Below are 24,311 nucleotides of genomic sequence, written 5' to 3'. Positions count from 1 at the left end.
GCTTAAGACGTTACCTTACCTCTAAACAGCTGTTAACCTTATACAAATCATAAATCCGCTCAACTATTGAATACTGCTCTCACATTTGGAGTGCGGCTCCAATAAGCTCCCTCAAAATTTCTTGACTCAATACAGAGGAGAGCAATTAGACTGATAAATGACCCATCTCTTACCAACTCAGTCCCCTCACTTTCACATAGACGTTTAGTTTCTGCAATTTGTATGTTCTATAAATATTTTCATGGAAAATGCTCATCTGAAACAGCATCAATAATTTCTCCCACTCTGTACTAAGCCCATTGGAACACGTACAGCTGCCGCCCAACATCCTTTCACAGTACACCTTGAAACCCACAGAGCAAGTTTCTTTTCCTCCTCCATCCCTGCTACTTCTGTACTGTGAAACAGTCTTCCCCTGATGTATTTCCCAAGGAATACAATATACAGGCTTTCAAATCTAATGTCAACAAGTTTCTCCTTTCCCAACCAACTACCCATACATGGTACTAAACAACTTTTTTATTGTTGGCTAATCAATCTATAGTAGGTTGATTAGCCAACCTCTTGTATAAGGGCCCAACATAAAAAAAATCTTGTTATGACGCTATCATTTTACATTTATCACTATATTAATCATTATATTACCAAGATCTTTCCCTGCTGATTTCCTTTGGGTTATTTATATATTTTCTTTTCACCTTTCTAGTTGTTAAGATTATCATAAAATAATTTCATTTTCCCAACGTTCTTCTTTTGCAGTAATGTCTTATAGATACTAAATTAATTTATAAACTTACGCTTAATTCAACCGATTTCACGGAGATCTGAAGTAGCTTGAAAATATCCCATGTTTGGTGTCTAGAATAGTTTCCATATAAGTAAAAAAAAAAAAAAACTCTACTCCACTCACTATATTAATGTACTGCAGGGTTACAAACGTCGGTGGGTGTCTTGAACATAGCTCTATTAGAGAGCATAATAAAATATAGTGAAGAGCAAGAAGAAATATACAATGTTCTTTTTTATTGTTGGAAGTTAAAAATATATATGGGGGAAAACTTTTGGAAGTGGGCGGTTATAAATATTCTCGATGCGAGCGGAAACTCGTGTTCAGTGACAGGGTCTAGAAGTGTTCCTTGCGTCCTACAAGGAATTTGCTTCCAGGTCTTGCAACTAAGGCATGTCGCTCCGAGTGTGCTGCGGAAGCATGTATTAAGGTTAGTTCCTAAATTACACGTTATCCAGACCTACAGCCTCCTTCTGTCTTTCGCAAAGTGGTATATATAATACAATGTGTACAGTACTATTTTCTCCAGTTACTTAGTATTATGCTAAGTAACTGGAGAAATTCAAATTCTGGTGAAAGCAATTTTTTTCTCCCTTCCCTCTCCCTAAGTCTGTTAATTCACCATTATATCTAAGCCGATAAATCTTCCTCGGTTTTTGCATGGGATTCAACTCCACGTGTGTTTATCAAAAAGGGAGCATATTATTATTCTGCCAACTGCTATGAGAGAAGTTACACAGCACATTGCATCAATGAGACACGCTTGACATCTTACATTCAAATCTGGCTTGTGTTCGTTCAAAGTATATTATGAATTTAGAAATCTGTTAATACCTTTCTTTCCATATTTGTATTCAATTTGAAGATGTACACAACCATTAATTTTGCGAGGGAGAGATGTGGATGATAGATATATGTATTCCTTTCTGTCTACACTTCATTTAAACTCGACAGCAACTAGTTAGCTTAGTTGATGATCTCGTATATTGTTCTTTTAAAAACTTTGTTTTCAACTGACAAATACTAAATTATTATCCTTATTTGATAAAAAGCATAAAGAACTCTTCATTTTTGATTTTCCGAAGGAATAAAAAACGTTGTTTTGTGTACCAGTAATAAAAAGTACAACAATGCCTTTATGGTCATTTAATCAGGGGACACAGATTATGGTTTTTTTCCCCCATGGGTAATATGTTTATTCCATCACCTAATGTACTATTGAAAACTTCACAAAGAATCGTATTCACAACATTTTTAATTATGTCGTAAAGTATTTTGTAATTATATATTTAGTTTTTTCATAAATGCCAAAAAAAATCGAACCCCCTAGTGCCATCCACATTACTCGTGGTACAGTTCCCGCAAAAAGTCCTCGAACACCCCTTTCATTCAAAACTTCTTTGAGTACATTAAGCATATTTCCTTTAGCTGTTTCAGTATCTTTCTCTGCAAGCATTATTCTTGTTTTTGCAACATCAAGAGGAGTTGTAATTCCAGCAGCTATTCCACCAGCTGACGCTCCTAAAAGTGATGACTGCCAAGCATCCACATAATAACCTTGATGAGATGACCACACATTTTTGAAAAGCTCCCAAACAGGAAACTGAATAAGAGAAAAAGGAATTTCTCTGAAAACGGTACTCTGATAGCCTCGATAAAATCCAAAAAATCCTTCCTGCTCTAAAACTTTCCTGAAAACAAACCAACTAGAAAATGAAGGATTTGCTTGCGCTCTTTGTTTTACAACTTCGGTTGGAACGCGAACAAGACACGCTACTACCTCACCACAACATGCGGCTGCCATGTGTATCACTGGCTGCATATAAGGTGCAAATAACGGTTGCATGGACTTTTTCATAAGCTCGTAAGAAGAAAAGAATAATGCTGCTCCTGGCGCTGATCCTAGAGCAACAGAAGTAAGTCCTGAATAGATCCCACGGAATCCACCACTGTTCCAGAAACCTTTCGAACTCTGTAAACGAGTTTTAATAGTGTCCAGCGGGAACAATGCAATGTCCACTGACAATCCAGCAGCTGCACCTGAAATCAGAGCGAGGCTTAGACTAGGTTCTTCTCGATTTGACATTGCATTGACTATTCGGAGACTAATGGTAACATTTCTAGCCTGGTATGTTCAGCACACAAGCCTATAAATAGATGAATTAATCAATTAGAACAGTGTTTGGTAACTACATACATAACCAATATGAACTGATTACTTAAACAATCCAATGCCAATAACAAAAATTTACATAAAACATGAATGGAGTGAAGTACCTAAGATTAATGTTTTAATCTTAGGTATCTCAATTAGTAATTTTTGTGGAATTGACAAATTAAATATCAGTAACCTAAAACACTGGCAAATTCTCACATATAAATGACAGTTGTCTTTTAGATGCAACATTTTATTCTTTCAAAACTATGGGGGGTGATGAAAAACATTCATTTTAAAAATGCGAGATGAAGGTAGATGTCTGCCGTCATCTCGTATTCATAATTTAACTGATACGTTACTATCCGGGGGAAAAAAAAGTGTGCTTTTTTGGTTGATTTATGAGTTGCAAGGTTAAAACCCCCCTGAGTTTGCAATAAAAAATTCGAAAACATACAAAGATGTATAAACTGAAGAATATGCTGAAAAATAAAATAATGTAATCGAATCGATAATGGCCTTTCTTGTGGAGGCCGAGGAATATGGACTCAGAAGCATAACCACAAGATGGACACCTATTCAAAATACTTAGTTTCAGAACCTATCAAATGATTAAAATTAACAGTGATGGAGGGAGGGAATATATTATGCCATCCATGTGTTAACTGCGATACCGTGTGATACAAGAAATTAATACCAGGTTCAGGTTAAGAAAAACTGACTGCCTCAAACTGATATCACTAACTCAAGCTTTGGCTATAAAGGCCCTGAAAAGGTTCCCGCCTTGAACAGGGTTTGAATCCTTCCAATGCTGTCTAGGTAGCGAAGACCCTTTTTAAAGAGTCATCAGAAGGATTCGAACCAGCTAACTTACCTTTTCAAATGAAGGTAATTAACCGGTGGAAAGATTTTCCCTCCAGAAAATGGGACTGTAGGAAAAATGAGGAAGATAAATTACACTTAGAAATGCAATACAGGAAAGAGTACTGTATTGCAAAATCAGATTGATAAAGTTGGCAGAAAAAATAGGTAAGGATATTTCGGATGTTGCCTGGAGTAATTAAAATGAAAAATTATTTGATGAAATAAGTAATAAAACAGGCAGTTTTAATACACATGTAGAAAATATCTACCAGGAATGTCGTCATAAGCATTTCATTATTAGAGATAGAAAAGCTGTCAGAAGGAAAATTCCCGAGTATTGGAATAGAGCTCTCAAACTACCCCTCTATACAAAGGAAAATAAAACTGAATGTGAAAATTACAGGAATTTCAATGCCGGGTGTTCCAGGTATGATTTATTCCAGCATACTTCAGAAGTTATGAAAAACATACAGTCGAAATTTACAGGAATATAATAAGGGTATGTATTTACGTTATATAGATTAGGAAAAAAGCATACCACCAAATTACCACGGTGAGTGTTAGTGAATCAAGAGACACGCAGGATGGCGGGGATCACGTGCCCAACTAGGCCTACGTTTTGTCTAACCATAGCTGGTGCTCCATCTGTTGCAACACAGACAAGTTTATTCAATGATACTTGATCATTTCATAATGCCTCGCCAAATGTTTGCTTTGTGTCAAACCCCCCCCCCCGGGTGTCTCCCTTAAGATTATTAGGTCCAAGAGTTCTTCTTTCACATTTTCATCGCCTTTAACAAACAATACAAAGATACTTGAAAGAAAATACAAAGCCTCCTATGGAGGCTTTGTATTGTCTGTAGTGACAACTGAATAACATCAGGAATATATTTTTTTATAAAGTCGCTGGCCATTTCCTCCCGGAAACTCACATTTTTCATCCCGCAAAGCAGGCAAATCGGACGTTAGAACGAACGCAATTAAACAGACACAATTACACTGGCCTTATAGCTTAGTTGCTTCGATCATAAATCCAAATAAACCAAACTTCATAAATTCTCCACAAGTGTAAGGAAATTGAGCACGAACAATATCCCATGCAATCCAAAACCGACTTCAATTTAAGCCCGCTTTCCTTACACAGTGACGAAAGTACAGTTCTCAACATCATATTAGTCTTTCGCAGGTCTAATTTGGGAGGAAATTCCGTAATACACATTTCATAATTAGTTTCGAAATTTAATCTGTTCGTGTGACGCTTTACTGACTTTAAAGTGATTGAGTGTTACGTGACAGAGAAGACAGGTTTCAAATCTTAAACAGTCAAGGTACATCTTCCCCAGCTTAAAAACTTTATGGCGTATTTCCGTGTTTTACATATTGTTTCGACAATTTCAGCAGCTAAAGACTTGTGTACGTTTCTCTACTAAAGCCGAGAAAAGTAACTAGTAGTTCGCCTTAGAAACCAATTTTAAAACGCTCCTCACAATACAAAGCCCGCAGGGTAGGTTTAGGGTACTGCTGGATACTGGTGAGTGATGATTAGGGGTAATTATGTCCCGTTGGTGCCTGTCTTCAGAACAAAATCTGGTATGCACGACGCGTTTTATTGTTAATTAATTAATTTTTTTTTTTGTATGCTGTGAAAAATATTATTATTAAAACCTCCATGGAGTCAAAAGACTCGTCGTGGGAGGTCCCACTTTACACAGAGTTTATCACACCGCGCCTTAAATATGTTCACTGTCTCCGCGCTCACCACACTCTCGAGCAATGCATTCCAACCATTCACCACTCCATGCAAAAAAACCTGCTCCTCACCCCTTTGCTCACACTCACCTTATATAGCTTCCAGGAATGATAACCTCTTAACAGCTTATGTCTCCATCACATCCCCTCTCCTCCTATCCACAAATCACATTTTTCTCAATCTGTCTTCATACTCAACGTTCCAGAGACCAGAAACCACCTTAGTTAATCGTCTCTTAACCTTTTCCAATACATCCTCATTTATTTGAAAACCAGGTGACTGATCAAAGCCTCATACAAGGGAACAATAACATCCTTACTTCAAGTCAGTGTCCTCCACATAATTCCCATTATTCGCTGTGCTGTCCTCACAATTTTAGCAATATGAATCCGAAATTTTAGATCCTTCCCCACAACCACTCCCAGATCTCTCATCTCCTCTACCATGATATTTTCACCGATTGTGTACTATACATCCCATCTCTGCTTCCCAAATTTCACAACCTTACCCTTCGCAACATTGAATTGAAATCCCCACTCATTTACCCATTCAGCCGCCGCCAGTGTATTCGAGTCCTCTTACAAAGCCACAACATTCACTCTACTCCTGATAGCTCTCCCCAACTTTGCATCATCTGTAAATAACTACATACCACCATTCAGACCTCTCTAATATCATTCACATACAAATTAAACACCAATAGACCCAAAACAGACCCTTGAGGTACGTTAGTAGTAGTGGCTTCCTTCTGGGATATCGCTCTTCCATAGACAACTCGCTGATTCTTATTGAGAAAGCCAATCTCCCATCCATTGTTTTAGCCTAACTAATCTACTGTTTAGCCCTATCCATTCCAATTTAATTACCAGCTTATCATGTGCAAATTATTAAAGGCCTTTGAAAAAAATTTAAATATACCGCTGTGTATGCACAACCTTATCTAATGTATTTGTCACTTTATTATAATAAGTAAGCAGACTGCTATAACACGATCTTCTTTTAACAAACCCCATGCTGGGCACGAAAGAATATTTTTCTACTGTCAACCAATTCTGAATCTTGGTCGTAACTTACCTCTCTAACACTTTAACCATAACTCCAGACACACAGACTGGCCTATAATTCAAAGCCCTAGTCTTATCACCACACTTATGAATCGGAACTATTTTACTCTCTTTCCATTCCTTTGGAACTTGCCCCAATGCAAGACTCACGTTAAAAAGATACGTAAATACTGTTAACTTCCCGAAACATTCCATAGAAACAAGTGGTGAAATAGCATCAAGTCCTAGAGCCTTATTTATATCGTTTGCTCAATTCCTCATATGCCTTCTGCTTACTAACAGTTCCTACTGCATTAAAGTTCTGCATGATATCACATTCACAAGAATGAAATACCTTTATTACAGCAATCCCTCGATTAGTGCGCCTATGCATTCTTTAAAACAGGCGCATTAATCGAAAACGCACTAATCGAATACAATAACCTATGGGAAAAAGTATAATTCGTTCCTCAAATTTCTTTCTTGAACCTTAATTTTTTTTATAAAAGAATTAAGGTGTGTCTCAGGGCCTAGTTAAAGGAAACCATGAAGCTGAAAGACAATAAAACATATTCAGAATATAAATTTTATTATTCTACTTCTTAACAAAGAATTGAGATAACGTAGTTTGCGGGCATTTTGTTTCTTTTTTTTCATACAACCGACGGTATGGCCCTATTGCCTATTCTACTCTTCTGCAAACTTTACTGCTTCTCTCTTCATCAGGGTCAGCCTCAAAGCATTGCTGCTTAAAAGCTTGGATTGTACGAAAAATATTTTCAAATTGTTTCTGTGAAATCTCTTTTGGCTGACTATCAGAGGTTAAATTTTCTTCATATTCTTCGGGATCTTCCCGCTGTGCATCTAAATTTAGCAGGTTGGAATCACTCAATTCTTCAGAATGAGATTTAATTAACTTTTGGACGTTGTCATTGAAGGGGAGAAAGAAAGGACGTACGAATTGGTCGCCAACACGCGAAATCACGTGTTTTATAGATAAAATTTCCTAACTGTTATGTTATACAAGCAAAATAGTTACCACTTTAAAAACGACAATGATCATAAAAGAGAAGTTAATTTTCTGACGTGTAATAATAAACAACTCATCCCAGAAGACGGATTGATTACCCTATTATCGGGATGGATTCTCCTTTTTGTGACATGCGCAGAAATGTCGAAGGGTCTCGAATCTGTGGGCGTACTATAGCAGACGACATACATTTTGGCGGTAAAAATTTGGAACATAGTATACATGGAGGTAGTGTAGTATGCCATTAAAAATAACTTTATAAAATGTTTTAAATCGGTAACTAAATAATTTCATTCTGGTGAGTGATTTTTTAAAATAGTTAGCCATAAAAATGTATAGATAGAAAATTTTTAAAATCTGTAACATTTATTTTTAAGATGTATATAGGCGCATTAATCGAATTTAGGTATCGAAAAAATGACGCACTAATCGAGAGATTACTGTATTATTATTTGACACCTCCAGGGAGTCAAAGGACTCATCGAGAGAGAGCACCTGCTCTACAACTCCGTCTCTACCATTAGATACCTCAAATACCCTATGCAGAGGTTATCATTCCTCCATTTTCACCAATTAATGTCATCTTTCCATAATCAATCTTTCTGCTACTGGCCATATACCGAAAAAATTCCCTAGGATTTTTTTTTTTAGCCTACTGTTCATACTGCACTTTTGCTACCTCAGCAAGCGAGCCACCTCCTCGCCTTCTTTATACTTTTCATGGAAGTACAAAGGTTGTTATAACCACTCATCTTGTGCTCACATCTATTGTATTTTATGTATGCTATGACATATCTAAAATATTAGATGTATGATTAATTTTTAGTCTTATAATAAAGAATAAAAACCAAAACTCCCTTGAGAGCCGGGATTTGGCCACCGCTGTAACACACACACACACACACATTTCACAGAACAGAAACGCCTAACATAAAATATGCTGCTTAACGTAAAAAAAATAAAAATAAAGGACAGGCGGTGCAGTTTTAGAATTAACAAGTAACACGTTTTGGAGTCTTAAGAGCATCGGTTTTTCACTTAATTTTCGATATACGGTAATATGATTACTTTAAATTCATTTTCTCATGACAAGCCAAAAACACATTCGTAGGGTACATGTTTCAAGGACTGCAACCTCGAACAATACCGAAACAAGATGGACTAAGATTCGCATCACAATGCTCTCCTCTCGCTTACGAAACTTCATATTTTAAGCGTGCATTTGGTAAATCAATGTTAAGTAGTTCAATCACAAAGTATTTCATGAGAATCCTTCTTCAAAATAATGATTTCGATGAAAAAAAGTAAAGTATTTCTTGTTGTTAAAAGAGCACTAAAAAGCGGATTTACTTCTTTCTTTATTATCAAATCTAGTAATATCAAGGCAAACTCGCAGACTACATTTTATATGCTATTAGAGCCAAAGACATTAAAGTGCATATATTATTATTATTATTATCACGTGATATCTCCAGGGAGTCCAAGGACTCATCGCGGGAGGGCAATGTACTCGAATTCGCTGAATGCACCTCACCCTCTCCACTACTACGACACACACGCATATATATTTCCTCACAGATATATATTTATTTTTTTCCCTTCACATATATAGGTATATATAATAAGTGAATCAAAATTAAAGATTACGACAGCAACAAAGAAAATTCATACCATTAAAAGCTACTGGTTACTTACTATTCAATGGTTAGCTATCTTGCATACTAATCCATTGCACGTTTCTGATTGAAATTCTGCATGTTTAAACTTAAAACCTTCCAGGTTAAGGCTAAAATTCTATAGCTACATACTTATAAATTCCGAAGTGCGATATTCATTCATATTTGTTCTCCTTTCCTCTCTCTAGAAATAAGGCATTACTTGCAAAATTCCACTTAATGTACATACATTATATACTGCCTTGCAACTCCACATTTCGTCAGCTAAGCGCGGGAACTATTTTCTGTAAATTGAATACACAGACGTCAAGGCATCGTAACAATGCTATTTTTAAGCCTATATAGTTACCCGTCAACTGTAATAAATTATTATTAATATAATAATTAAACATTATTTCTCTAAAATTTATTTCATCGTACCATCTAACACAGGGCTTGCGAGATGGCATCCATGTATATCTTCATGCCGTAACATTTCTTACCCATTTGGAGTGAGTAATTCCGTTTCCGCTTTGATCAGCCAATGAAAACTAATAATTCAGCTTGGCTCACCTCTCTGCTGGAGAGCGTGAGTGAAATGTTCTGCACCCCGAGGTGGCAAAGAGAAATCCTCCTTCGTTAGTGTGTGTTGTTGCAGTTTGTTCGTTGTTGCTAGTTTTAGTGACATTTATTTTTCTAGTTAAAGATTAAAGTAATTTTGCGCGTAGTAATTAAGTTTATCATGAGGATCTTGAACAATTCATTGCTAAAGTTATTAAGTGAAATAGCAGTTGTTATCTTAGTTGGCGTCGGTTGCTAACATTTAAGCATGCATTGTGTTCATTAATAAGGCCATTTGCCTATTTTGGTGTGCATCATTAAAAATATTTGTTAAAACGGTCTTGTTAGTAAATAGGCCTTTGTAGTAGATACTATCAATCCAATGTAACACATACCTGTTCTGTTTCTATGTGGTTATTACGCCGTTAGTTAAAGTAACACTTCTTATTTGATACCTCAGAAATTGGTGTGAGAGACTTGCTGGGATATATGTGTATTATGGCATTAGTGCTTCAAGGTTGTTATCTCTTGCGCTTCCATTCTGAGTGAGAAGCGAAAAATCAGGTGAGAAATATTTCATTCAATCTCAAGATTTTGAATGATTTATTTATTTTTTAGTATTTTGTTTCACGAATCTATTTTTAAAACGACAAAGATCATTGAAGAGAAAAGTGAAAGTGAACGCTTGCGATAAAATAATGCTCAATTGTGCATCTCGTAGGAAAAATCACTTGCATAGTTTGATCACTGTTTATAATGCATAAATAACTTTAAATATAGCCATTCTTATTGCAGTCGTATGTTCGTGTTTTTTATTTGTATAAAATGAAAATAAAAATAATTATATGGGTATGTATATCTGTGTAAGTCATATCCACTTATTGCATGTGGACCTTCCATGGAGTTCAAAGCTTCATCGTGGGAGGCCACACAAATATCTCTCGTATCGCACCTTCACCGACAAAATACTTATAACATTTTGGCCACCTATTCTACTCTTTCACCATTCTCAAGCAAAAACATCTTGTCTTTAATAACATTCTTACTTAATTCTACAACTCCTCTCCTCCAAGTGCTGAACATTTTCCTTTGTACAAAAAACGCTTTTAGTGACTTGATTAACTAACTCCTGCAATACTCTTGATTTATCCTTGCAGAGAGCATTCCACACACCACTCATCACCTTGGTCATTCATCTCTAGATTCTCTCCAAGAAATCCAGGTAACCAGACTTGTGTAAGCACAGTAATTCAGATGTGGTTGTATCAAAACTTTATAAAGGGGAATGATACCTCCTTATCCCTTCAAGTTAGTGTGATCTTATGAGCTATCTTGTCCACTTTTGCAATATGGCTTCAGAATTTCGACTACCTATCCAATACCCCCAAATTCCCCATCTTCATCAGTTTCTTATGCCACAATGGAGTATATTTCCTTCATAGTACACAACTGGTACTCTTTTTGTCCCGAGTGCTTATCTTTATGCATTTGCACATTAAGGGATCATCCATTATCCTTTGCATATACTGTCAGCCTGTTTAAATCATTCTACTAGTTCTCTACATTACCTGAATTATTATGCTACCCAGTTTTGTATCACCAACAAACAATTGAACATTTTCTGTATCATTAAGATACAAATTAAATAGCAATGATTCAAGCACAGGGTCATGTATCACATCACTAGTCACCTGCCTTCTCTTGGATTTCTGCACTTATATATCTATATCTATATATATATTTTTTTTAAATTTTTTTTTTTAAGTAGCTTTTAATTAAGCTAACTGCATTTAATTAAAATTACTTAATTAGATTTACTTAATTATGTAAAATTACTTAATTAGTTAACTCTTCTTAGAAGACTTCTTTGGGTGCATAACAAGAGGGAACTACCAACAGACATTTCGAAAGAGAAAAAATCTATACATTAGAGGGTTAACCTTCTCAGGGACTCTTATTGCCGAGTACGGGCATGACAAACCCGAAATACCCAAGCTAGACCTGATCTTACTTCCTACAATATACACTTGGTATATCATATCTGTAGACTGGTCTTCTATTCTTTTTTCCTCTACTCTCTCTCTTATTTCTTACTCCCCCCCCCCAGTGCTATTAGAGCAAGTCAAGGGTGAGGGGGTGACTCTTTCCTCTCAAACTGTAGTTTCCACTGTCTACTAAAAAAAAAAGGCATGCCTAGTTGTCTTAAGGTGGCAGCCCCACCACTAGGATACCTATCTTCATGCTAGTCACTTGACATAGGGAAACAAATATTACTTTCAAGTCTCTTCTTCAAATGTATTAATGTTTGAAGCTATTCTGTGTATCTCTTCATTTTTGGATGTGTGTGTGCTTTCAAGGTCTCATGAATGCCAAAGTTGGATAGCAGCACAATGACAGTCTGAGAGATTATAGCTGAGGTTAGTGTTGAGATGTGTTAGATTGAGAATGATTTCTTTAGATTCTACAATTCTTCTTTCCAGTTCATCATAGTATTGAAAGATATTTTCCAATTTGTCCCATAAGGCTGGATAAATGATAGTTTTCCTTCATTAGCATCATCAAAATTCAGGACATGGTTCGAGAGAGCACTTGCTCTGGTCCCCCCCCCAACTCCTTGATATTTGTCCATCAACCACCCTTCTGTCTATATCACCATCTTCGTATCCATCCATGTGCTTCAGTTTTTGTAACAGATATTTTCATCTGGTATCCTTTCAGTGATGGTCACTCAAAAACCTATATTAAATACCAAATTGCTAAGGCAACTGTGGCCCTACAGAAATTAAAACCATTGTGGAGAGATAGCAGAATTGCAATCACAACCAGACTAAGACTAATTGACATTTTGGTGAATTCTATCCTCTTGTATGGTTGTGAGGCCTGGGCTTTATTGAGGGAAGATGAGAGGAGACTCCTGTCTTTTGAAATGAAAACTTACAGAAGACTTTTGAGAATTCCCTATACTGCTCACAAAACCAATGAAAATGTCTTAAAACTGATTGATTCAATAGATGGGGAAAAAAGGGAAAATATTCCGACAGTCATCAGAAAAAGACAGATGAAATGGTTCGGACATGTGGAGAGGGCTAATGGCATTCCAAAGCAAATACCAGAAGGAATCATTCCAGAATCAAGGGTTAGGAGCTGACCTCGATTAAAATGGACTGATAACATTGAAAAATGGACAAATTCCTCCCTTTCTCAACTGACATCAAGAACAAGAAACCGAGATGATTGGAGGAGGCTAACAAAGAATATCACCTACCAGCCATGAGTGACCCAACGGTCCATTTAGGACTATGGGAGAGAAGAAGATCCTTTCAGATGTCTTTGGAAAATCCAGTAGTATTATTGTGGGTAAATTATTAAGGAACGACTTAACCTTCACAAAACTATGCTCTCACTCGTAGAATATCACAATCTTATCCATCCATTCTTGAATTTTGTCTTTAACCAACTTTTTCATTCTTTTTATCATCACTCTGAGATATTGATTGATACATATTGCAAAATGCATTGTGAATGCAGGTAGTGTAAATAACTTCAAAGCTGATTATGAGAGTTTATCTTGGTTAGTTCATCCTGGCCAAAGGTTATTGGCATTAGTGAGACATAACTGACAGAAGAAGATATAATTAGTTGGGATAGAATGCGAAGGATATGGTGTGTTCAGAGAAAAAAGAATGGGGGAGGAAGGAGTGTTATTGAAATAGGCAATGAACTGAAACCAAAGAGAGAAGTTCAACTGCAGGCCATTGAAAATAGCACATTTGAGCTTATCTGGTGTGAGATAGAGGCCAGCAGAATAAAATATACAGTTGGATGATTGTATAGACCAGAGGATGGACAGCTAAGCTCAATGACTGCAGGGCAGGTAATTATTATGGGGAATTTCAACTATGAGAACATTGATTGGAAGGAGGAGATGACACATGGAAAGAAGGAAATGGAATTTATGCAGTTACTAAGGAATAATTACCTGAGACAGCATGTGATGGAATATCCTGGGGATTTGAGAATGCTAGATCTAGTAATTGCATCAGAGAATTTGTCTATAACAGTGATTCTCAATCTTTTATGTTTCATGTACCCCCTGGAAATGTGTATGTAACTAGCATATCCCTAGAGATAAAACTGTATTTGTAGTATAACAAATGGAAATAAAATATATATAAACATTAAATTTTGTTTAAATTAAGGGGATATTAAATCCCACATTGTTTTAAAACCGAATAAGAAACTCAAAGATTGGAATCAGAGAGTTTCATGCCAAATATAGTAAACTATAAAAGTATTGGTGATTACTAGCGTGAGCTAATGCAAGTAGTCCTAGTACATAGTACAATACCGGGCAACTCGTAACAAAGGTGGTAAAGTTTTGATCGCTATTCTTGGTATTTTCCATAATGTAAAAACACATTTCCTAGGAAATGTATGCTGTTATTACATTATGGCAGGAGGTCACTACCCAGACCGGTTTCAGCCTTTTTTGAGGCTTCATCAGTGAGTAGCTAGACCAAATTAATACCAAAGGGGATAGCGAAAAGAACTTATATACTCTGCTATACGAGTTGTCAAACAGGTGCACCCATTAAGTTACTTAAATATAAAGAGCCAATAGGCTTCATTTCAGCGATATAAACATCATTTAAATTAAGGGGATATTAAATCCCACATTGTTTTAAAACCGAATAAGAAACTCAAAGACTGGAATCAGAGAGTTTCCTGCCGAATATAGTAAACTATAAAAGTATCGGCAATTACTAGCGTGAACTAATGCAAGTAGTCCTGATAACTGATAACTTCTGTGGCTTGATGGATATCAGTCCCGTGGACTCTGTTCCCTTCATCGCTATGAATGATTCCCGGTTTAAAGGAAGAAATTTTTGAGCACTTGGCTCGCCCTAATTAGGGCTGTGTTGAAAGATTTCAATCTGTGATCAGGGCCGCTTTTGGGCGTTTATGTTTCCAACTGTCTTTTTCATCGTAATCTGATGACTCGCAAATGAGTAGGTTGGGATGGAGTGATGCTTGAGCAAAGTACTTGGTTGCTATCTGGAGGAGAAATGTAGGTATGTCTGGCAGGTTCCATCTTGATGGAGGATTGTGTTCTTTACAAACCACGGGGCATCGAAGATCATTCGGAGGCATGTGGTTTGGATGAATTGTAATCGTTTGATGTTGCTAGGAGAGGTGTGGCTCCACGCTGGCTAACCATAAGTCAGTATGGGTCTGATGATTGCTTTGTATATTCTTAATTTGTTTTCTGGACTGACTTTGCTTCTACGGTTGAGTAGAGGGTAGAGCTGAGCTATTGCTGAGTTTGCTTTGTTGCAAGCATGAGAGATGTGGGGGTTGAAGCTGAGATGGTTATCTAGTTTGATTCCCAGGTATTTTAGTTCTTTTTGCCATAGGATATCAGTATTGAACATCGTGATTGCTCCATGATGGTCTGCTTTCTTCCTTGTAAATAGTACGGCCGTGCTTTTATCTGCATTAACATCAATTCTCCATAACCAAAACCATTTTTCAAGATTCATTGCTGCATTTTGTAGTCTGTATTGCCAGGTATGGTCTGAGCGATCTGGTCAGTATCGCCATGTCATCCCCATAAAATGCCATGGTGGTTGATGTCGTGCTTGGGACGTCTGAGATAAAAATGTTAAAGAGTAACGGCGATAATAGGGAGCCTTGCGGGACACCTGCTGTGATACTTCTTGTAGTTGATCTGAGCCCACGAAGTTTCACTTGAAATTTTCGGTCTTTTAGGTAAGAGTCTATGATTTGGATGAGGTTTAGTGAGTATTTTGCAGTAATTAGTTTGTGGATGAGGCCTTTGTGTCACACTTTATCGAAGGCCTTCGTCACATCCAGGAAGATTGCACCTGTGCTGTCTCCAATTAAATCCGATAGTTACGTATGCTATAAGTCTGGATTTGTTGAGTTGTGCAGTGACCAGTTCGAAAACCAAATTGTTCTTTTGGGATTAGACCTAGATTGTCCGTTTCGCTTTGTAGGCGTTTTAGAATTACTTTTTCAGCTATTTTCCCTAGGCTTGACAGGAGGCTGATAGGTCTGTAAATCAGGGAAAGCGCCTCAGTTCCCCCAGAATTACAGACCTATGGGGAAGTAGTTGAGTCTTAGCATCGTATTGATGATAGCCACTAGGTGTATTATTGTTTTGTGAGGGAGTGCTTTTATAATTTTGTTTGAAATCTGATCAGGACCTGGTGCTTTTCTGATATTGAGGTTCTTGATGATTTGGTATATTTCATTTGCCGTGGTATAGCTTGAGTTGTCACGGGTGGTGGAACGATGAAGTGCATAGCGTACTTGCTTGTGGATTTTTTCAATGAAGCGCAAGTCCACATGAGTGTAGTTTGGTTGAAATTGCAGCTCTAGAGAGTCTGCAAAAGCTTCTGCATTTTCATCATCTCGGTAGACTATACCTCTTTCTCCATGGATTGGTTTTATGTTGGGGGTGATCGCTGCGAAGGGCTTTAGTCATTTTCCATAACGAGTTATCTTCAGTTTTTAAGGAGCTTAATTTCCTCTCCCATTGCTGATTCTTATGGTTTTTGATCGCATATTGGACTAGGTTTGTTGCCCTGTTAAGCTCTTGTTTATCCTGAGGTGATAGTGTTGCATAATACCGACATCTAATCCTGTTTTTGTTGCGGATAAGCTTTAGAATCTCTTCTGGGAGCAGGTTTGTTTGAGCTGGAACGGTAACGCTGGAGGCTGTTGCAAGGCCAGTTTGGATTGTGCTTTCCAGTTTATTGATCGCTATGTCTACTTCTTTGGGTGAGGAGATAGTTGGGACAGGGCCTGTGATGTTGCTGAGAGTTGAGTTGAGCTTCTTGAGATTTATGTAGGATTATCTGGAGATGGTTTCTGCTTCTCCGCCTAGGCTAAGCAGAACTGGATTGTCGTCGGAGCTAAGGTCATTAATAACCTGTAACTATAATTGGTGTGGGGTGTTCCTGAAAATGGCTATATCCAGCACGTCAGGTTTGCCCAGTGGTCCGTAGTGTGTTGGTTCAACAGGACCTGCTATGGTGATGTTTCTTGTCATAGCGAATTTGTGTAGGCTCTTCCCATTATTATTGGTGTTTCTACTGTTCCACACAGGGTGTTTTGCGTTTAGATCTCCTGCCACTATTGTTGCTTCGTTTGTGTCAAGGAGCTGGGAGAGGTCTGAGGCTAGGAGTGGTTTGCCTGGAGGGTTGTAGACTGAATATAGTTTTAGACTGCCTGTGTTTTTTTTGTATGTATTTCAATTCCAATTTCTTCCAGGTTTGTGGTTGCTGATTTCTTGATCTCATTGTATCTTATGCTGTTTTTAACAAATATAGCAGTTCCGCCCCCTCTGGCGTTGAGTCTTTCTGATCTTAGCAGTGTGTAGTACCTTATTTTGGGGTTGTCGCAAGGCCGAAGATGCATCTCGTTGACTAAAAGGATGTCCATCTTATATCTTTCAGCAAATTCTTTTAGTTCTAGGAGGTTGTTGTTTAGCCCGTTAGCATTCCAATAAGCAATCTGTAATGAGTTAGTTAAGGTGACCGTGTTATCCGTTAATCATAGAGAAGATGACTTGCGTGTTTTTGAGGAATTTGTTGGTGTCAGCCTGATTGGGATTTGTTTTGCTAAAGGCTGTTAACATCTCTCCTAGAGTAGCATCTAGGATTGCTGCGGTGGTTTGGTTGCAAGATGCCGGTTTGCTATTAGTAGAGACTGCAGATGCATATGATTTTTCAGGAGTAACGACCCGCGTTTTGATTTCTGGTGTAATTCGCTTCTGATTGGGCAGGGGTAGTGCCTCTCTAGCCTTCTGCAGGTTGAATGAGTGGAGTGAGCATCCCTTGTAATTTGCTAGGTGTGGGCTGCCACAGTTTGCACACTTAGCAGGTGTGGTTTGTGGTTTGACACAAGTGTGTGAGGGATGGTTGTTACCACACTTGACACACTTGTAATCCACTTTGCATAGTTTTTGTGCATGCCCATACTTTTGGCAGCGATGGCATTGACCAGCTGAAGCCTTTCTTCTGAGGAGCTCGGTCTTGATGACTAAGCTGCAAACTATTTTAAGGTCGTAAATTTCTCTATGGTCTTTACTGATCTCGACCAAGACCAGAGGCATAGGGCGCTGCTCGGTACATGTGCGATATCTTAATCGACTCTAGGCCTTGTGATCTGAGGTCAGTAGCTATTTCTTCAGCTGGTATGGTCTCAGCCAGCCCTCTAATTACCACCTTTAAATTTTTTTTGCTTTTTAGCTGAAATGTGTGATATGGGACTTTCAGTTCATAAGTCTGGTGAGCTGGCGGTAGTCTGAAGTTCCTTCATGTTGAATCCGGATTCCTTCATCTGTACTCTTGGCTGATGTTAATTTGATGTTTGCGTTCTTCATCGTCGCTGTAATTAAAAACCATTTTTCTTTTGTTCTTAAAATTACTGGTGGAATCCTCTCTTTGGGTTGTGCCCTAGAGTCAGTCTCTGTGCTGTTAAGTCCATTGGAGTTGTTTTTTCCCAGGGTTGATGTATTATTTCAGGATCTGCTGCTGGCGATCCCTTCTTACGCTTCTTTTTGCTGACAACCTGATAGTCTGTAGAGTTATCTGAGTCCACTAGGGGCTGGTCGTTAACCAGTGACATAATCTCTCTGGTGTTATCTTGAGAAGTGCTGGGGAGAGGGTCAAGGGATAGACCTCTATCCCTTGATGCCGGCCGTTAGACCTCTGCATATTTCATACAGAGGGGAAGATAGTAGGTCAGGAACTGTGTTAGTTCCAGTGCAATGTGAGCTTCCCGAAAAACCTTATATAAAATTCATCTAGGCAGAGTCTAAAGGAATACGTCTGATCACAATGACAGCAAAAACAAAACTAATCTGCAAGTAGTCCTAGTACGTTTTACTTACTTTTATAGTTTACTATATTCGGCAGGAAACTCTCTGATTCCAATCTTTGAGTTTCTTATTCGGTTTTAAAACAATGTGGGATTTAATATCCCCCTTAATTTAAATGATGTTTATGTTTATATCGCTGAAATGAAGCCTATTGGCTCTTTATATTTAAGTAACTTAATGGGTGCACCTGTTTGACAACTCGTATAGCAGAGTATATAAGTTCTTTTCACTATACCCTTTGGTATTAATTTGGTCTAGCTACTCACTGATGAAACCTCAAAAAAGGCTGAAACCGGTCTGGGTAGTGACCTCCTGCCATAATGTAATAACAGCATACATTTCCTAGGAAATGTGTTTTTACATTATGGAAAATACCAAGAATAGCGATCAGAACTTTACCACCTTTGCTACAAGTTGCCCGGTATTGTATTATGTACTAGGACTACTTGCATTAGCTCGTGCTAGTAATCGCCGATACTGTTATAGTTTACTATATTTGGCAGGAAACATTCTGATTCCAATCTTTGAGTTTCTTATTCGGTTTTAAAACAATGTGGGATTTAATATCTCCTTAATTTAAATGATGTTTATGTTTATATTGCTGAAATGAAGCCTATTGGCTCTTTATATTTAAGTAATTAAATTTTGTATTCGTAAATTACATATATCGATAAACACTTTAGGAACACGTTCATTTAACTTCACAGTAAACTGAAGTCTAAAAATAACTTTAAGCACAGCAAGTGAAATAAATCAGAACAAATACATAGAGTGGTAAGAAGGTACATTCACTTACTTAGAATGGATGTTTTAACTGTGCTGCTATCAGCTGATCAGGTAGGTTCTGCTCTCAGGTGGGGGGGGGCAGGATTGACAAATATGTATAGACATGAACTACAGCGCTACACTTCATCACTCAGTTCTCAGAAATTAATCAGTATCAGTGTTGCCAACTTCGACTTTGTTAGTAGATATGCATATCACACGTTAAGAACCCTAGTCTATAACCATCTTGCCACCAGTTGGTGAGAGTGATCATATGGTCTTGACCTGGAAGGTGGCTAAATGTGTGGAATTTTCAGTTAAGAAGGGTATATGTAGGGGGTGTAGTCAGGCCAGAGCATGGCAGGGTGATGCCCTGGTACTTTTTTAAAACTATGAAAATTTTTAAATTCATTATAATAAATTATCAGAATTATGATAATGAGACTTATAATGCATTTCTAGCTTTCGGTCAAAAAATACAACTTGCTACTCGTCATTTTCGTTTCAGAAAACAAGGCAATCTCTCTGCCACATAGCCATCACAATAATAATAATAATGGCACACTTCGTGCTCTGGATTTTTGTTTCCAAGGCAGAGCCCTGGCACTATTTCTTTTTGGACTACACTGCCGGGTATATGTGGAATTACAGGACTGATAAATATGACAAGCTGGAAAATTGCTTGGATCAGTGCCATGGCATGTGAAACTTGATAGTGCATGGAATGTGGTAAAAGAGTGTTTGAGGGAAGTAATGGGAGACTCCATATCTAGAGTCAGGAGAGTAAATCAAGTGGCAATTAAATGGATGAATACAACCATTTAGCTGGAGCTACGAAAAAGAAAAAATTGTGAAGGGAATTCAAAAAGAAAGGTGACAGCAGTACAAAGCACGGGCCAGAAGAGTAACCAGTATGGTAAGAAATGCAAAAGCAGAGTATGAAAGGAAATTAGCATTGCAGGTCAAAGATAATCCCTAACATTCCTAAGATTGTGCCACTTCATAAAGGAGGTGATCAAACTCAAGCATTAAACTATAGGCCTATCTGTGTGTGTGTGTGTGTGTGTGTGTCAGGTGTTGTGGTTAAGTTGTTGGAGAAGCTTGTGAGAACTAGGATCCAGAGTTGGGTTGACAACAATGGTATCATCTTTGATGGACAGCATGGATTTGCTAAAGGGAGGTCATGTTTTAGTAATCTACTTACTTATTACAATAAAGTGACCGCTTCCTTGGACAGAGGAGAAGGATACACAGTGATATACTTGGATTTCGCAAAGGCTTTTGATAAAGTATCTCATGATAAATTGATAGTCAAACTGGAGTGGATGGGGTTGGATATTAGATTGGTGCATTGGATTGGAGATTGGCTGTCTGATAGGTATCAACAAGTTGTGTATGGGGGAGCGATATCAAGGAAAAGGAAAGTCACTAGCAGAGTGCCTCAGGGATCTGTTTTAGGGCTATTACTGTTTAACTTGTATGTTAATGATACAGGTGAAGATTTGGATGGAGATATTCAGTTGTTTGCAGATGATGCAAAGTTGGGACGAACCATGAAGAGTAGTGAGGATGTTGTGACCTTCCAGGAAGACTTGAATAAATTGAGTGATTGGGCACAGAAATGGGGATGCGAGTTCAATGTTGCAAAATGTAAGGTTTTATAATTTGGAAAATAAAGATGGGATGCAGAATTTATGCTTGGTGAGGATACATTTTTGGAGGTGGAAGAAATAAGAGATCGACGGGTGATAGTGGATAAGGATCTGAAATTTAGGGGACACATAGTCAAAATTGTGAAGACAACACAAAGGCTTCTGGGAATGATGCGGAGGAGACTTATGTGTAGAAGCAGGGAGATTCTTGTTCTGTTGTATAAGCTTTCATTAGGCCACACATGGACTATTGTGCCCAGATTTGGTCACCTGGTTTTCAGAAGGATGAAGAGATGTTGGACAGGGTCCAAAGGCGACTGACTAAGGTAGTTTCTGACCTTTGGAATGTCGAGTATGAGAAAAGATTGAGGAGATACAATTTGCAGAGCCTGGTGGATAGGAGGAAGAGGGGAGATATGATAAAGACCTACAAGTTGGTAAGGGGTTGTTATAGGATCAAAGCTGGAGAAGTTCTACAGAAAATAGTGGGAGATCGGAGGAGAACCAGAGGTCATCCCTGGAAACTATAGAGAAGGTGTGAGTAGGGGAGTGAGAGGCAGGTTTTTTTTGTGCAGAGTTGTAAATGATTGGAATGCCTTGCCTGAGAGTGTGGTGTCTGCAGGGAGTTTGAATGTGTTCAAAGCACGGTGTGATGAGCTGAGTGTGTGTGTGTGTGTGATAAAAGGACCTCCCAGATGAGTCTTTGACTCTATGAGGTCTTGGGTAATAATAATAATAATTTCTTTTGATATGTTGCAAGTAAAAGGGAGAATGTTTATGGCAGAATGATTTTAACACGTTCGCTGCCAACTGTGAGTATACTCGTAGTTGGTAAACCAGCCACACATGCCAACTATGAGTATACTCGTATGACGCTTACCGCTGGCAACGAGATTACCGTACTGACCTTGTAAAAGTGAAATTGCTCGGCGTACGGGACCAGACTATGCCAATGTAGTGTGGCAGAGAACGTGTTAATGAATGCTAATAGTAGAGAGGTAACTGAATCATTTGAAGTAGTAGAATTACTAAGTGAACACTCTGCAAGAGTATATCATTCAGGTGGAGATATTGCAGTAACAAGAGAGGCAAAGAGTTATATGCAAAAGCAGCAGATGAAAGAATTGATAGTAGTAGCAGGTACAAATGATTTGAAAGGAGACAAAATGGCTATGAGAGAGGTTTGAAGGAATTGCTTGAGGTAGCAAAAGAGAAGAGTGAGAGAGTTAGGATGGTAAGTCTGTTGCCGCAGTATGACAGTGAAGAGTATAGAAGGAGGGCCATAATTGTTAATGACATTATGAGTGAATTATGCAGGAGGGGTGGTGTGGAATTTGTGTATGTGTGGAGTGAGTTCGATGGGTGAAAGGCTTTATATAAGATGGATGGTTTACATTTGAATGGATTAGGTGTACAGAGACTTGAAAAGGTGTGTTGAATGTAGTGGAAGTGGATGTGCAGAATCAGGGAAACTAGAGTTATTAAGGGGCGGGGGAGTAGATATGCAGACTTTAGGGAGACAGTTGAGTGTATGAATGTGTGTAATAATCCCGAGCAAGTAAGAAAGACAACAAATCAGAATGGGATAGTTACTATAAGGCATCAATATAGGGATGGGACAAATGGGCTTCTGCAATTCATGTATACTAATGCCAGAAGTATTAGGAACAAGAAGGAAGAATTTTTGGCCTTGGTTGGCACTTCCAGGCCACAGCTTATTGGCATTAGTGAAACATGGCTGACAGAAGATGATATAGCTGGTGGGATTGAATGTGAGGGGTATGGTGCATTCAGGAGTGACAGGGAGAATAAAATGGGGGGAGGAGTGTTATTGATGATAGCTGATGAGCTACAGCCAAGGAGAATAGAAGTGGAACTGCAGGATAGAGAAAAGAGCACATTTGAGACTATTTGGTGTGAGATTGAAACTAGCAGAACAAAATATACAGTTGGGTGCTGCTGGTAACGTTGATTGGAAGGAGAAGGGGACATGTGGGAGGAAGGAATTGGATTTTATGTGGTTACTAAGGGATAACTATCTGAGACAGCATGTAATGGAAAATACTAGGGGTCAGAGAGTGCTTGACCTAGTAAGTGCATCTGAGAATTTGGCTGTAATGAATATGACCACGTTGCCACCAATTGGTGAGAGTAATCAATAGGGTCTTAACTTGGAAGGTGGCTAAAGGTGTGGAATTTACAATTAAGACAGGGTACGTGTGGAATTATCGGGCTGATAAGTATGTCAAACTTAGGAGGTTGTTTGGTTCAGTGCCATGGCATGTAAAATTGCAAGCGCTGGAGGTGATAGTGCATGGGAGGTGGTTAAGGAGTGTGCAGGAGGCAATGGCTGACTGTATACCTAGAGTCCGAATAGTAATAAAGTAGTGGTTAAATGGATGAATAACACCATTAAGCTTGAGCTACAAAAAAAGAAACAACTGTGGAGGGAATTTAAGGAGAAATGTGACCTGCAGGCACATGAACGGTATAAAGCGCAGGCCAGAATGGTAACGAGTGTGGTAAGAAAAGCAAAAAAGGATTATGAAAGAACATTAGCCATGCAGGCTAAAGAGAATCCCAAACAGTTTTTTGATATGTTGCAAGTAAAAGAAAAAATGTATATGGCAGAATGATTTTAAAGAATGCCGATGGTAGGGAGGTAACCGAATCAGTTGATATAGTTGAATTACTGAACGAGCACTTTGCAACAGTATATCATCCAGGTGGTGACATTGCAAGAATGAATGAACCAATAGATTATACGGGAATTGTGATGAATGAAGTGGAGGTGAATAGTCTATTACAAAACCTCAATGTCAATACTTCTGTGGGATTGGATGGTATACCAGTTCGTGTCATATGTGAAGTGGCTAAAGAATTGTTAGTGCTCTTGACTATTTTGTTTAATTTGAGTCTCAGGTCTGGGTTAGTCCCGAGCGGGTGGAAAGAGGGGAAAATAGTTCCACTGCATAAAGGAGGCTCCAAGACTGCTGTTGTAAATTACTGACCAATTAGCATAGATAATAATCGTTGTCAAGGTCTTGGAGAAATTAGTCAAGAGAAAAATACAGGATTGGATAGATGAAAATGGGATACTGTATGGGGGACAACATGGTTTTGTGAAGGGTAGATAATTCC

At 38.1% G+C, this 24,311-nt stretch overlaps 2 protein-coding genes across 5 annotated transcripts in view; one reads left to right on the top strand and one right to left on the bottom strand.

Moving 5' to 3' along the window:
- Positions 1 to 2,024: 2,024 nt before the first annotated feature.
- Positions 2,025 to 9,769, bottom strand: LOC150094089 (mitochondrial S-adenosylmethionine carrier protein). 2 transcript variants are annotated; one of them, XM_090413065.1, is made up of 2 exons: positions 9,726 to 9,769; positions 2,025 to 2,934 (listed from the first exon to the last, which is right to left on the bottom strand). In XM_090413065.1, exon 2 carries the CDS (start codon positions 2,871 to 2,873, stop codon positions 2,046 to 2,048), a length of 828 nt encoding a protein of 275 aa, XP_090269191.1. In that variant the 5' UTR covers positions 2,874 to 2,934; positions 9,726 to 9,769; the 3' UTR covers positions 2,025 to 2,045. The 2 variants fall into 2 exon arrangements, with proteins under 2 accessions (XP_090269191.1, XP_090269190.1); XM_090413064.1 differs by lacking the exon at positions 9,726 to 9,769 and adding an exon at positions 9,325 to 9,717.
- A 120-nt stretch (positions 9,770 to 9,889) lies between these two features.
- Positions 9,890 to 24,311, top strand: part of LOC150094086 (uncharacterized) — a 608,624-nt gene continuing 594,202 nt past the window's right edge. For all 3 annotated transcript variants that reach the window (XM_090413217.1, XM_090413213.1, XM_090413214.1), the window contains exon 1: positions 9,890 to 10,409. The gene's annotated coding sequence lies outside the window, so the exon portion shown is untranslated. The remainder of the gene's footprint in view (positions 10,410 to 24,311) is intronic.

Source organism: Typopeltis vanoorti, chromosome 23 (genome assembly GCF_054136105.1).
Source record: "Typopeltis vanoorti isolate ZY-2024b chromosome 23, IOZ_Tvanoo_1.0, whole genome shotgun sequence".
NCBI lineage: Eukaryota > Metazoa > Arthropoda > Arachnida > Uropygi > Thelyphonidae > Typopeltis > Typopeltis vanoorti.
The sequence above is the reverse complement of the archived record's forward strand: the minus strand, read 5'-3'. Positions and strand labels throughout refer to the sequence as shown.

Bases quoted from the DNA above. Each gene is read 5' to 3' on its own strand.
- LOC150094089 (XM_090413065.1), bottom strand. From the start codon at position 2,873: ATGTCAAATCGAGAAGAACCTAGTCTAAGCCTCGCTCTGATTTCAGGT.